We start from the raw sequence: 14,700 nt of genomic DNA, 5'->3' as shown, positions 1-14,700 counted from the left end.
TTATAAACATCTTTTCAAGGATGCAATGTATTTGTCCTGTTATCTTCAGAAACATGTTTTGCCCTAATTCCACCCTTCTCCCTTGCCCCATTTTTCACTTCCTTCTTCCATCACTTGAGAAGAATGGGTCAGTTTCTGAAAGGAGAAAGTAATGGAGCGCGCTTCATGCTGGTCAGATACAGCCAAACTCCTCTTGGTATACCTTCTAACTTTATTTTGCTTTCATTCACCTCTAGATTGATTTAGCAGATATATTTCTTTGAATTTACAATAGACTTTTGGATCACATCCAGACAATCCCAAAGAACATAGCAGTTTCTGGTGGCGTTATTATATTGATCTGCTGTCAATTTCTGTACCGTCACTAAGTGCAGACTCAATGATTTTGAGTACATACATGTTACCTAGGATACAGTGAGATGGGCTGCCATTACCTACACTAAATCCGAAAGTAGCTTAAGCAATACGTTGGAGGGCCATGAATGAGAAGTGGTGTCAACTTGTGCTGTCTTCTAGAAAAGGGGGTAACTCTAATGTTGCACTAAAATAGCAGAAGTTTGGTCCTCACATGCCACTTAAAACTTTATGCATAACAATTCAAGCTGTTAAGGGAGAAAAAGCAGTGTTGTTAATGACAATCTCACAAGAACTGCAGCCCATGCAGTGTTATGGCGCACTACAGGTCTCCAGCTACAGAGAGACTCGGCAGCCAGGGTACACCACTGCAGCTCATATGGCCTCCACTCTCTTTTTGAGGAGTCCTGCAGCACACCTCCACAGAACATAAGCTGCAAGAAGAGACCTGAGGTTTTACAAGACTAACTAACAGGACGCGTAGTCTCTCTGAGCACATAATTATTCGTGCACACATATCCAATGTTTGCTGTACACTAAAATGGCGCTAATAGAAACAGAGGAATCAAGGAAGAACAGCTCTGAATGAGAGCAGCAAGGAGCAAATAGCAACTTTATTGGCTGTGTGTATGTGTGCAAGCCCTCAACATGTTAACTACATGTGACCACCTATCTTTAAAATTATTGTAATGAATTTGGGGCTAAGAAGGGAGAACTGTACGTGAAAAAGATCTCAGTAAATTATAAGAGGTCTTTGAAGAGCTAGTTATAGCAGAAACAACAGAAGCTAAGCTTCTCCAGGAAACATATTTCCTGGCTCTCTATTCTTCGTACCTTTCCAAAAAAAAAAAAGAAAAAAGAAAAAAGAAAAAAGACACACAGAACTCAGCTTTCTACTGAATGCAGGACATATTAGTACCCTGTTAGGTTAGTTCAGTTTCAAGTGTGCCTGCTTCATGATGTTAATTTTGGTAGAAAACAAAAGTTTCATTAATGCTAATGTAAAGACTGTCTATTTAGGAAAAAAAAGTATCAAGTCAAATTCTCAAGGCTATGAATTCTAATACCTGAAAAAAATTGCAAGAGCAGAAGAACATCCGTGTAACTACACTTCATTGTAGTTTGACATGGGGCAATAATAGTTCTGTCTGAAACCATACATATCATTTGTTACATATGTTTTGTTATCACAAAAACAAACTCTATGATCCTGTACTCGTCGATACATACCCTGCAATTCGTTGCCTCCAGTTTCGATATGGATCATAGAGACTTTCACAAAAAGCCAATGCATGTCTTACAAATTCTTCTATTGGGGTCTGATCTGCCACTTCTTTCTCTTTTGTTTTGCTTTTTAACTGAGGAGGAAAAAAAAAGAAGTCAGAAGATTCCCAAAAGCTGAGAGTTAATCTTTATCTCCTCAACAGTTTTGAGCCCTCAAATACTCACCTGCACCTCCTGCTGCCCTTTTTTTTTTTTTTTTTTTTTTTTTTTTAAATAGGGAGTCATATAAGCAGGGGCAGGCAGTAGCAGACAGGGAAAACAACAGATGAGAATCAAACACCACATACCTGTTGAATGTATAACGTGGTCATGGTGATAACATGGTTAATGTATGAACACATCCCGATCTCTTCCACATTAGCCAAATTTCTATGAAAGCAACATAAAAACCACAGAAATGTACACAGCCTACTATTTGAGGCTAATTCAAACAATGTTTTTTTTAGCATTCAGTTTAAGATGATACAAAAGTGTATCAGTATTTCAAAACTACTCCCCAAAAGACTGCATGTACTCAGATGTTTATTTCTGTCACAGTAACATAGTACAAGTTTTTGTCTAACAGGAAGACGCAAGTACAGCCAAAGACCCAGTCTCCCTGCTGTAGGTCAATTCTAATGGGAATTTGGGGTTTCAGAGGTTAAGCAGATTCCCAGGCACACTGAACAGAGAGCTCAGAAATTGCATCTGATAACAAAGGCAGCAACTTCCATTTCTCCCGCATGACTAGAGTGTCACAAGGAGATCGATATCATAGCTACATACAGCTTCTAAAACTTCAGCAAGCATGTTACTTAGAAGCAGTTTAGCATTTCAAATTCTTCCATAGGGGCAAAAAAAAAAATCTAAAACTATTTTAGAACATGAAATAATCATCAGTAACAAAGAAATAGCATGCACATTAATTCTCAGTCTTGAGGACAAGCCACAAAAATCAGATGCTTAAATGATGAAGTAAGGAGAATTTTTCAGCAATTAAATAAGACTGACAACAGTTGGTAATTCAGCAACAGCTACCAACAGCTACACAGTTTATATTTAATATTCTGGGATACTTAAATACTGCCCTACAACCCCTTTGTGCTGTTTCAGGGATAAGGAGAACCAAAGGGCTCAGAAAAAGCCGCTTTGAATACTCCTTAGGAAAAGGGATTCCCTGTTATACTTTATCCCCCTTCCTCTGTTAATGCAAGTTTCCAAATCATTTCCTAAGCTGTTTATAGAATCATAAGCATGCTAAGAATGTAAAACAGCTCTTCCTAGTCATTTGTCTTTAGAGTTGTTTCATATCCAACTCTTACTGGACTCTGCCTTCTTCTTTGAAAAAGATTTGTTATACCCAGTACACCATGTCTTGAATTCCCATAAATATAACTGAAGAATCAAAGAATTTAGTATCTAATCAGCCACTAGCACGTTCCTCATAGCAAATATTATTGCTAAAATGACCGAATCTCTCCTCCTCATCTCTTTCTTCTCCTCTTTATCTTGAAGACTGCAACAGGTGACATGTCTTTGTCTCTCCTGGAACACGTAAAGTCACGCTGCACATGTCATAAGAATCTATATTTGTGGACCGCCTCAAGTTTTCCTAAACAAAACAATAGCCTTGTTGAGATAGCAGCCAGAACAAATACCTGCAAAGGATGATAAAGAATTTCACAAGCAAAAGTGACAGAGCTTGCTGCTGTTCTTCTAGTCCATCTGACATCTTCTGGACACACTGTAGTAGCTGGAGCCTCAAGACCTGAAGAATGTTATCAGGAAGCAGTGATATTCCTGGAGGAACATCATCCACCCTAAAGAGAAAGTCATACACACAAAGTGTTTTTAACCTTGCAAATGCTATAGTATCAAAATATTTCAGTGTGCTTCTGTAGTGTCCCAATAAACCTGTGTACGAAAGGTTACTGAACTGCAGCAGCTGACTGCTCACAAACACTTTCTACTGAGCTAGAAGGAAATGCCTGGTGGTAACATGCCTGCTCGATCTTCCTTTCCCCAGACAAACCGCATTGAAAAAAGCCTTAAAAGCATATTAAATGGATTCGTAAACACCCTTTCATGAAGCAATTGCCACAGAGAAGTTGCATGCTCTTGAGTAGGCAAACAGGTGGCCTGGAAGATCCCTGAATAACGGAAGGGACACCCCCAAAGGAATGAAACGTATGGAAACCGAACACAAGGGAACACCTTCAATTTCCTACTGGAGATAAAAGTACCTACATAAACAAAATGCCAATTATTAAATAGTAATTATTGAAACCCAGTTGGCAAACATCCACAATGAACCTCATTTGTTACGTATAGGAGCTACAAGGCAACAGCAGTTCACAGTAAGTTTAAATCAGGCACAATCCGAAAAATCAGGGTCTGAACGCGGGACAGAAGGCTCCCGGCAATCCAGCCGACTCTTGGCACGTTGGTTTTGCGTGAATAGCTGACCTACCCTTATTAGTTTCTGGATATCACTAACCCAGCAAACAGTTTTGTTCTGCTATCTAATTATTTTTAGAAGACAAAAAGACTGCTCTGTTGCGATTAACTATGACAACTCTAGCACGTCCAGACTTCGCCTTGGAGAACATTAGGTGCTCCTGCATGCCATCTGCTAAACAAACATTTGTAGAAAAATACCAGAGAACCAGAAGAAATAAAAAAAAAAAAAAAAAAAACCACAGACACAAAAACAGTAGCCAAGTCAGTGCTCTGAGATCAGCCATACAGAAACCCATTTCAGCAACACTCTAGAAACACATAGGTGTGTTAAACATTCTCCAGGATGGAGACCACTGAAACTCATTTTTGGCAAAAGTTCACAGGCAGCTTTCTGTCAACAAGCTGTACACCCACTGTTACACACGGTAAGGTGAGTCTGCCTTTGGCATCAGCAGCTCTCACCCTCACCTATTCCCTATCAATTTTACACAGGAAAAGCCTCAGGACACAGCTTACACCAGTCTAAAATATAGCCAAAGGCAGGGAGAAAAACTATAACAAACCGAACAACAGAGCCAACTCCTATGCTCTCTAACAGAGCACTTACTTACATGAATCTGTGTAAGAACAGGCATCAAAAAGGATGGAGAAGTGCAATTACTGAGAATTAACACTGTGACATTGGCTGTCTGAGGGAAAGGAGGAACAACATATCATTCAGCTTTCTAAAGCTGAAAAGGAAAAATTGAGATACAGTTTAATAAAACAACTAGGCAGGCACAAACAGGAGCAAACTCCCATGTCCCACAAAACAAGCGTCAACCACACGTACACCAGGGACTTCACACCATTCACTCTCTTGCTTCTTCACAAAGCTAGACAATTTGCTGTTCAGATCTTCCTCAAGCATCATTTGCTGAAGACAGAAATTTTGTAGGACCTGGGAGTCTAAACAGAGAGACATGAACCACAAAACAGAGAGCAACTCCTATTTTCAACCACAACTGCCAAGAAAGAAACTTGCACTTCTGCGATAGCAGCTTCATCCCTCAAGTTGCCAGCAGATGCATGCCCTCAGGGACTACAAGCACTGCTCATAATAATCTGAGAATTCACCCTCGCTGTATGAGGAAGGCTGTCATTTTTTAAGCAGCTGAAATCACATATCCAGAAGTAATTTCCCTAAAATGGGCAACAAGTCCTTTCAGTAACATCGTAAAATGCTGTATGAGAAAGCAAACAGCATGCCCTTCATGCCTCATGACCCAAAGAATGTGGGCTCTGCAGTAGCTACAAGTCCATGCTATTGCACCACCCCTTGGAAATCACTGCATTGTGCAAGAATGGCACAAGAAACGCCAATCTTCAGGGGCTGCTCAAGCTGAATACACTATAAAGATTAAATAATCAAACTTCTTTTCATCCCAACAGAGCAATTTCTTATCACTGCAAAAGTCAAAAAATCAGATTTGTGGATGCATATCATCAGCTATTCCCTAACAAGACTAGCTGTGTAAAGCAACTACTCCAAAAGGAAAAGTTTCTTTCCCCCCCCCCCCCCAAAAAAAAAAAAAAAACCCACCACACACACAGGCAAACAAGTTAGCTCAGGTTCTTATCTGATTGCTGGTACTCTACTTCAAAAGTTCTAGAGAGTCCTTGACACGTTTGGGTTTTATTTATGTCCTTGCATTGCTTTAAAACGGGTAGGCAGTTATAATCTGCCATCGACAGTTTTTGAAAGGAATTAAATTAGTCTCTAAATTGTATTCATCTTATTATAGCTTAAACCCACGCACTGGGAATCATTCCCTCCCCTCCAAAGCGCCAAGCACTTACAAACAAAGCACTGTAGAAAACCAGACTTCACTTTCCAGCACAGAGTTTCCAGTAAACATGTAATCAGCATGATTATCATGATTCCTACATCATTTTCATGTGGGTTTGAAGTCCATATATAAACAAAGTATGGTGTCTACAGTACTTTGGATGAGCACCCTTTAAGCTCCTTCGCTTGACAGCATGCAAACCAAAACCAAAAGAGAACATGACGACACTCTGGAGTCCTTTGTTGTTTCTAAAATATTAAACTAAGTGATAATTTCTCTCCTTCAATGAAGGAAAAAAATCCCTCCCACCAGCTGGTAAAGTTTTTACGCTTCCTACTGTAAATACTGAAAAGATGTAATAAATGGCTTAGGAAAAGAACAGTGTAGTGCATTAATCCTTTGTGCTCCACGCACACAGCTGTCAGTATAGCTATTATATTGTGGCATATCCTCACTTTCTCCAGTTAAAAAACAAACAAAACCACACACACAAAATCACTGTAAATGCCAATAGCCAACCACTTCATTTAAAATTACCCAAAGTAATATATAAATGTAAAAATACATTGACCTAGAGAAGATGCAAACAGATAAAAGTACATCTGAAAACCAGCTCTACTTCTACATTCAAATCATATGACTGGATACACTCGTCCCCCTAATTTAGAAATTTCCAAATTCTGTATTATGGAGCATTGGACAAGTTCCCAAAGTAGGTTTCAGAAAATTCTATGTTTTAAGTTATAGAAACAATATCCTTATCAATGAAATCAACATGCGACACTACCAGTAAAAAGAGTCCTTCCTTCAGAAAAAAACTTAATAGTTTCATTAAATTTAGGTGTGTGGCATTTTTCGAATGCAAGAGACATTACTCCATGGAAGAACTGGAAGACAACACATTCTCCTCCTCTGAAAGGTTAGTTTTGTCCAGTCATCTGTACAAGCTTTCTTCTCCCTGCACAGTTTCTCACCATTTACTGGCTTTTGCCCTTCAATACAAGAGGTCTTTCAGGCGTGCTCTACAGCTGTAAAGTGCACCAAGATCTATATAAAGAAAAAAAAATAGGTACTAGGCCACTCACTTTCGCATTGTAGCTAGCATCATGTATCATTTTCAAGATCAAATGACAGAAATAATTTTTTTTAATAGGAGGAAGTAACTCCAGTAAAAATATTAAAATTAGGTATGAAGCCATAACACGGTGTGGGCTATAAGGAAAATACTGCACCTTTAACCACACTGTGTGCTTGCATATAGGCTCATGTCAGTCACTCTTCTACTAACCGAAGCTCTTTACTGATTTCGAGCAAATTTGACAGAGCAAGGCAGCAGCACAAAACATAAGATTCCTTCTAGGATTGTGAATAGAGGTAGTGTGGCAGTGGAGAGCCCTCCAGGAGTACTTCAACCAGACAAAGATCACTGTGTAAACTCATTTCTTCCTAGATACCAAGAGAAGACCACAGGAAACCAGGCTTTGGCAGTGCCACACAGACCTGCTTGTTCTCCTTTGCAAGCTCAGTAGGCTCAGCTCCACTGGTAAATGCCTGCAATAAGAATGAACTTAAAAGCCAGAAAGATGTGATTTTTCACATGCCTCTCCATATCTCAAATGCAAATAAAGTCAGAAACAGCAATTCTTTGTTAACTTCAATATCTGCTCTCAAATAACATGTTATTTAAATCCAGTCGCTGAGGCACAGGAATTATCTGTCTTTATCGTTATGTTGTTTTGGTATTTTTTCTCTACATCTGTTACAAAAACGAGTCTAAATCCATATAGGCCTATTCTTCCAGACTAAACCAGTAATCCCGTCATTAACCTCAGCAAAACACAGGATTTTTACGCTCACAAAACCATCATTTAGCACAACGAAGATGTTGCTATCGTTCTGCCAAGCTAAGCCTCATTGTAAATCATTTGCTATGCTGCTGTAAAAGAAAAGAAAACCTTAAACAAAAGCACCAAGATACTCTACTCTTTCACCGTTTACGTTTCAATATTAAATGGTATGTTAAAGGATAACTTTTTTCCTGAACTAGCCACTGTAGTATGCATTATCACATCTCACTGCAAAGATGACAGATCTTTAGGAAGAGAGCACAGAACTAACCTGTAGTTTTTGCAGGGTTTTTTTTTTTTTGTATTTTTTTTAGTAATTTCACTATATATTTTGCATTAATATAAGCATTAAGAGAAAATTTTAAAAGAAATAGAAAAGAAGTTCAGTTTTTAATCCACTGAGATCCAATTTCAGCATTCTTCCTTTCTTTGTAACTGTGGAGGCTATCACTTACACCTAAAACAGGATCGGACCAAAAGCTCATTAGAGAATTTCCACTGATTTCAACAGGGTTTGGACTAGAGCCATGGTGCAGGGAGAGTCATTCCTCGTATTCACTCACCAGTAGTTATAGCAGCTATAATACTGATGCCAATTCTCATGATTTCTGAATACCCTAACATTTGGGGTTTTTAAAACTCTTAGTTCATGCAAGCATCTCAGCTTTCATCTGAAAGCCAGAAAAAAAATATCCAGTGCCTAAGTTTCTATTTCTCACAATTGCAAAGCTAGTCTTGAAAACACAATCATTAAAATACAGAAAGTAAATTCAAAATACTAAATATGGGACTTGTGAAAAATCTATTTTCACATCTGTCCCATGATTATTTCAGTACTTAGGATTAGCAACAGTGCTGAAGTTAGTAATACTCTTGCCCCTCACCTGACGTCTTCACAGATGCAAAGAAGGAACTCGCTTTTAAATCTATCATTTGTGCATATTTTAACTTTACAAGAGCTATTCAGTCAAGCTATCCAAACCAATTACATAACATTCATCTTATCCTTATTTTTAAGGCAACCCCTAAATTACAAAACTCATCCTACATTTATCTTCTATCCATTCACTTCTGTTACAGACACAAGCACTAACATTCACTATTTCATATACTTATTTCAACAGCACAAAAGGGATGATAATGATTATCTTTCTATCAGCGACAACAGGTGAATACTGATGCCATCTCCTCATATAATGCAAATACCAGTATTTGCCTAGTTTCATCATTCCCAACTCAACTTGACCTTCAAAAGAACGGGGAGTGCCACTCAACAATAAAATCTGTCTTTTGTTTAAAAGCAGTATTGAGGTTGAACAAGCCCGGGATCTCAGCCAGGTCCATTTCATGTATCAAACAAAGATGAACAGGTCTGTAATTCTACATACCTCGTTGGCAGCTTCTCAAAGTCCACATCCAGAAACTGTTCATAACTAGAAACAAAACTGTCCAACCAGAGCTTCAGGTAATCTGGATCTTTCTGTAAAAAAAGAGGGGGGGGGGGGAAGGTTAAATATTATGAAATATAGCACCTACAACTCTGTAGTATTAAGCTGAAAAGAAGGCTTTTCTTTATGTGCTTTAACGGGGGGGGGGGAGGGGGGAGAGGAGTGAATAGACTGATTTTTAGGACTGAAATTAAAAAAGCTGTGTTCTCTGAAATTCTCAACCATGTTGTGCCACTGTGACATTCTGGCATTGAGTATATACTCATCAGTTCACGTGTCTCTACTTACTGGTACCAATGACAAAAGTGATTTATAAACAAGCTTTAGTTACTAAAGTTTATCAGTTTTCTAATACATAACAATGTAAACAAATCACTAGTATATTCCAGTATGGAACTTAGTACACAACATTTCTATATCTTATAAAATTAAATGTGAACACCAATTACAATCCTAATCACAAAATAATTTGCTTTTTTGCTTCATTCACTGATTCACGACAGCAGAAGCAGAAGCGGTAACACATTCCAGACAGAAGGCAGCTAGCAGCAGATTAGAGCCAGATAAAGTATTCCAAGAGGCTACACAGAGCCTACGAGTTGTGCACTGAATATCTAAAAAACACGGAAATTTAGATTTAATCTTACTAGTTGTTCTTAACAGAGCAGAAAGATTTTGCTCACAATCGGCAGTTCGTCAGGGCGGGATGCTGTTCTGGCAGGGAGAACAGACACCAGAACCTGTAGGACTGCCAAACAGCCAAGTCTTGCAAAAGCAACAGGTAAATTGCTTGCAAGAAGTGTTTGGCTGATTAGATGCCTGTAACTTAAGAGTTAAGATAACATTAGAAAAAGCATCACTTCTAGCTTCTACCGATCTATCTGCTGCAATAACAGAGCTTCTCCTGTGCCACAGTTATAACTGTCTCACCTTCAGAGTCACCCCCCCCCACACACAAACCCAAGACAGACAGAGAAGCCATCTCTGAGTTTAGTAGCCCCCAGCCCAAAAGCACGTCCAGACTTTTTATTTCCAAATGTATTTGTCTTTACCATTTACCCCAGACCCCTGTGAGAAAGACAGCAAGACATTGTGAGGAGGCCACCTCGCATTATAAACCCCCATGGGAAATGGCCTGCTCCCGGGGAGCTGGGGAAAGATGCAGAGGAGCTTTTATCTTGCGTCTCTCCCCTCACAGAGGATGCCAACTCCGTGCTCTTTGCAACTGAGCCACTACAGATAAAGCAGCGTGCGAGTACCACACCTGCTATGACCAAGGAAAACAAATTCAATTTTAGTCAAAGCATGTAAAACTCAGTTTCACTACTGTATATTAGTAGCATGGTGGTGTCATTCACTGTCTTTTGATGGGTGATGAAATGTCATTAGGCAACCTAATGAAACCGAACAACGCAACCCTGATGTATTGCTCTGTTGCTCTTACTGTTCCCCATCTGAAGGGGATAGGCCTCAAAGCAAGTGCCTTACAGAGAGAGGGAAGGAGGACACTTATAGAAACACATAAGTCTGTTAGAATACGCGTTACTTGATGTCATTTCACTTGGAAGTCAAGCTGCTTAATTTTCAAAAGCAACCTGCCAGATCAAAGCTAACATCTTCCTCCATAGTGACCACGTAAAGAACCTCAGTCACACCATTAATACGCATCCAAGCGCTCACACATTCTGTGAATAGTTTATAAAGTAATGTTAAAATCTTTCCATAAAGTATTACAGATTTTAAGTCATTTAAAATCTATTTCATAATTTATAAAATTCTGCAAGAGCTCTGAACCTTTTGTTCAGCCTTCTCCTTCCCCACCTCTCCTCCCTTTTGCTTCCCTCGCATTACATTGCCATAGATGCTCGCAAATAAGAGATTATTTCCTCACAGTGTTAAGACCAAAGAGCAACTCGTGAATAACTCACGCAAACTATTCTGGGGCAACACTGGCGAAAAAGAACAAATCAAACAAGAACGACACACACAGTCTTCTCGGTCCAAGGTAGCTAAATACAAAAGAGTCTCCAAGGCAAAAAACCCCGACGATAACAAACAAAAAACCCCAAGACATGCAAACCCATGATCTGCAGCACTCCATAACCATTCTCAGAGCATCTTTTCATTGCAAGTACAGGAAGCGTAAATTAAGGGAACCCCCTTCTCATTCAAGACCTTACAAGACCTCCCCAAAACAAGAGCTCTAAGTCGAGCAAGAAGGGTCAGAGACACCTTGAGGCAATAAACTTCACCATCACTACTAATCTTATATGGAAAACCTTCAGTTAAGGCGACAACAGGCAGCAAATGAAACTGCAGCTCAACACAGATCTTTTGGCTTATTGTTTGCTTACCACTCCTTCACTGCACTTCATTGTCTTGCCCATTTTCCCTGTTGTGTTTCCCATTCTTCTTCTTCCACTTCACTCCTAATTTCTCCCTGCTTCATAATCTATCTTCCTCCATCCACCTCTACTTTTATTCCCCTTCCAAAGATTTTCTTTTTGAAGTCGTCCCCTCCTTTCTTCTTCTCTTCCGAAATTTGTCACAGTAGTATTACCTCCTAGAAGCATAACGTAGCCTTGTCCTCGCATTTGATATGCGCTAAGCTACCAGTTATCTTAAACACACACACACATTAATTGTACTCAAGACAAAATTGCAACATACATCATAAAGGAAGCCACTGAGATAAAGAATAAAGGCTTCCAGCCTTAAGTTACAGAGGGCGACAGATTATCTCCAGCAAGCGGGTCCAAATACACATTTCTCAGGTTCAGAGATCAAACACCTTGAAAACCAAACCAAAGAACGAACAAGAACTGAGATTTGCCAATACCCCAAAAGAATGGCCTAGAACTAGCAGAAGATACCCTGCTCAGATGCTGCTGGCTTGGTGTTAAAAACTATTTACAGACTTACTGTTCAGTCTGCAGAATTATGAGACTTCAAAAATATCTAGACATCAAAAACTTTGGCTTTTTAAATAATTCATAGCAAGTTATTCTGGCCACATGCAAACCATTTCACAGGACCATAGAGACTAATTGAAATAGGACGTGATTTCAACAAATACAACGTAGCTCAGGCTGCAAAGGACAAAGCAATAGCTTCCGCAGTAAAGCAAGTTACTTATAGGAAGCCATATGCTACATCTAAGCCTCTCTACTTAGTCAACAGCTACGATAATGCTTGTGCAAGTACAAAAACTGAATCTATTTGACTTTTCTCCTGATGAAAGAACCACTTTCACTTGAAACATGCAAGTTCTCCTTGAAATATAGTGTGAATTACTAAAATGACTATGAGTATTTTAAAATAAAAAATGATTGTTGACACAGCTGCGGCTCATCTCTAGTTGCTGACAGTAGCCTTCAGTAAGAAAACTCAGTTTTTCTTGACCACATACCATTAGGAAACCATGCAAGTAACATCATTATCTGACTTAAAATTGCTTTAGCAAAAGGTCATGGATAAGAGAAGGGAAAGGGGAGGAGAGAAGACAGAAAATTAGGTTAAAATGCCTGCTTGCTCCTTTTTAAGGACAGTTATAGTCCAAATCTGGTTCAAGCTTAAGGTTAAATTAAACCTCCTCTTTATCCTTAACCTCTAAGGCCTTTGCAAGGCTAACAGTGCAGACTAGCAGTAAAAGAGACCATTGCCAGATACAAAATATGTAAGAAAGAGTATTGTATAGATGAAATGTTATGAAAACTATCGGCCAATAGTTTTTGCTTATTCGTAGTGCATATACAAGTCTATTCACTTAGCTACTACAACTCCTCTAAAGTGAGGAAAACACAGCAGGTAGTCCTTGCTTTCTAAACATACAAATAATTCTGGGGAAAAAAAAAAAAAACAAACACTACAGTATTGTTTGATTATTACCTTTGGTGCACTCTTTAAACCAACTGTCTTCCACCTCAACCCCCTACCAGCCCACGGATTATATATTACCCAAAGTTATTAAAATAATCATCTTTGCTATCAGCATACCAGGTAACACTACTGACATGTGCCAGCAGAAAACTGGCAATAGTTGACTTACAGTTGACAGAAATAGTTGACTCATTCTGAATCAGGTCTAGAGATTTCCATCCAGCAACAGCATTAACCCAACACCACTTCAAAAAAAAAAAAAAAAAAAAAGCAGAAAAGCAAACAAGATCACTTAGCAACTGAATCTATATAAGAAATACTAAGAATTAACTCTCTGTTATGAACCATCTATAAAAGTATGCCATCTTTCAGAAATGAACAAAAATGAAGACCTATGCATTAGAAGTACATCATTCCAGGAAAAAGAGACCCACTATTAAACACAGTTTTGCTACAGAGGCAGACACAGAAGCTATTTCAAAGATAGCAAAAATAGAAATGAAAGTTAAAAACAGCTTGCAAACTTCGGATCTGGCCCAGGTTTCCCCTTTTCTGTATTAGCAGTAAAGTTATAATCAGCCTAGATCCCATAACAGGTACAGTCACCTGTTGAAAGCTGCAAGATATTTACATTTTACTGAAGCAGTTTTAAGAAAGCCAACTTACAGTGGTAAGTGCCAGCCATGGCAAAACAGGTACAAAAACGTGCATTCCTGAAACACTGCTGAATACATTCCAGTCTACTTGCCTCAAACGCATCTTAATATTTTCCCAAAACAGAAGTGTGATAGTTTAGGACAAAAAAATTGTGCTTTTCTGCAGTGATTTAATATTTTAATTTCATAAGAAAAGCAGACACTACTAATGATTATAAACTGCTTCCTGTGTGTACTCTGTAAACTGCCATTAGCCTACCAGCGCTTTCTTTCTCTTGAACTCAACTTTTAGGCGAGCTGCCACCCTTCAGTCTGAAGTTTAAATACAGTGGCCTTCAGTATGGGTTTCGATTGAGTTCTTTTCCCACCTTTTCCCTCTCTTTTCTCATGAAAGAGGTTGTAAGCCAAACAAGTTGGTCTGTGTTGTTTGCAGCCAAAGAGCTTTCCCAAGCCAGTCCAGAGCGCGACCTGACAAATACCCGTGTTGCTGCATGGTGGGAGGATGCATCCCGCAGTATGGGAATACCTCAGATCCGTGTCGCCACTGAAGGCGACAAATCACCCAACTGCAACGCCGGCTTCGCTATAAGTTGTTAGCTACTCCTTTTGCTCTGCATTCCCCCTAAGGGAGCAGTAAAGGGTATTTAGCTAGAGCATAATGAAGCATCTTAAATACTCATAAGCAGTATTACCACTAAAAGCAGTGAAACCCATTGAGCATATTCTCTTATTCACCTCTTCTACAATTACCATTTTGTCAAGTCACTCTGCACACACATAGCTGGAGGCTGTATGTCGGACATCAGCACCAAACTGTTCTCAGCAGTGTTGTGCTAAAAACACACCATGCTATTAAACACAGCAACATACGTTTTGAGAAGACACCACAAGGATAAACTATGCTAAACCCGTTTTAGTTTGGCGTTCTTTCCGAGCCCACCCACGCTCCACAGACGTGCCCTGT

General features: G+C 39.2%; 1 protein-coding gene across 6 annotated transcripts in view; it reads right to left on the bottom strand.

The window, feature by feature from the left end:
• The window catches only part of NBEAL1 (neurobeachin like 1), a 90,042-nt gene that overhangs the window by 61,267 nt on the left and 14,075 nt on the right, over positions 1–14,700 (bottom strand). For all 6 annotated transcript variants that reach the window (XR_011141804.1, XM_068947987.1, XM_068947989.1 and 3 more), the window contains exons 3-6: positions 9,142–9,233; positions 3,276–3,437; positions 1,926–2,007; positions 1,585–1,712 (exon numbers count right to left, since the gene is read on the bottom strand). Coding sequence is in view for 5 of the 6 variants with exons in the window: in XM_068947987.1 (XP_068804088.1) it covers positions 1,585–1,712; positions 1,926–2,007; positions 3,276–3,437; positions 9,142–9,233 (464 nt within the window). In the remaining variant the exon portion in view is untranslated. The remainder of the gene's footprint in view (positions 1–1,584; positions 1,713–1,925; positions 2,008–3,275; positions 3,438–9,141; positions 9,234–14,700) is intronic.

The sequence above is a fragment of the Struthio camelus genome, chromosome 6 (assembly GCF_040807025.1).
Source record: "Struthio camelus isolate bStrCam1 chromosome 6, bStrCam1.hap1, whole genome shotgun sequence".
NCBI classification, from domain to species: Eukaryota; Metazoa; Chordata; class Aves; order Struthioniformes; family Struthionidae; genus Struthio; species Struthio camelus.
Note: the sequence above shows the minus strand (reverse complement) of the source record. Positions and strands in the feature narration are given on the sequence as shown.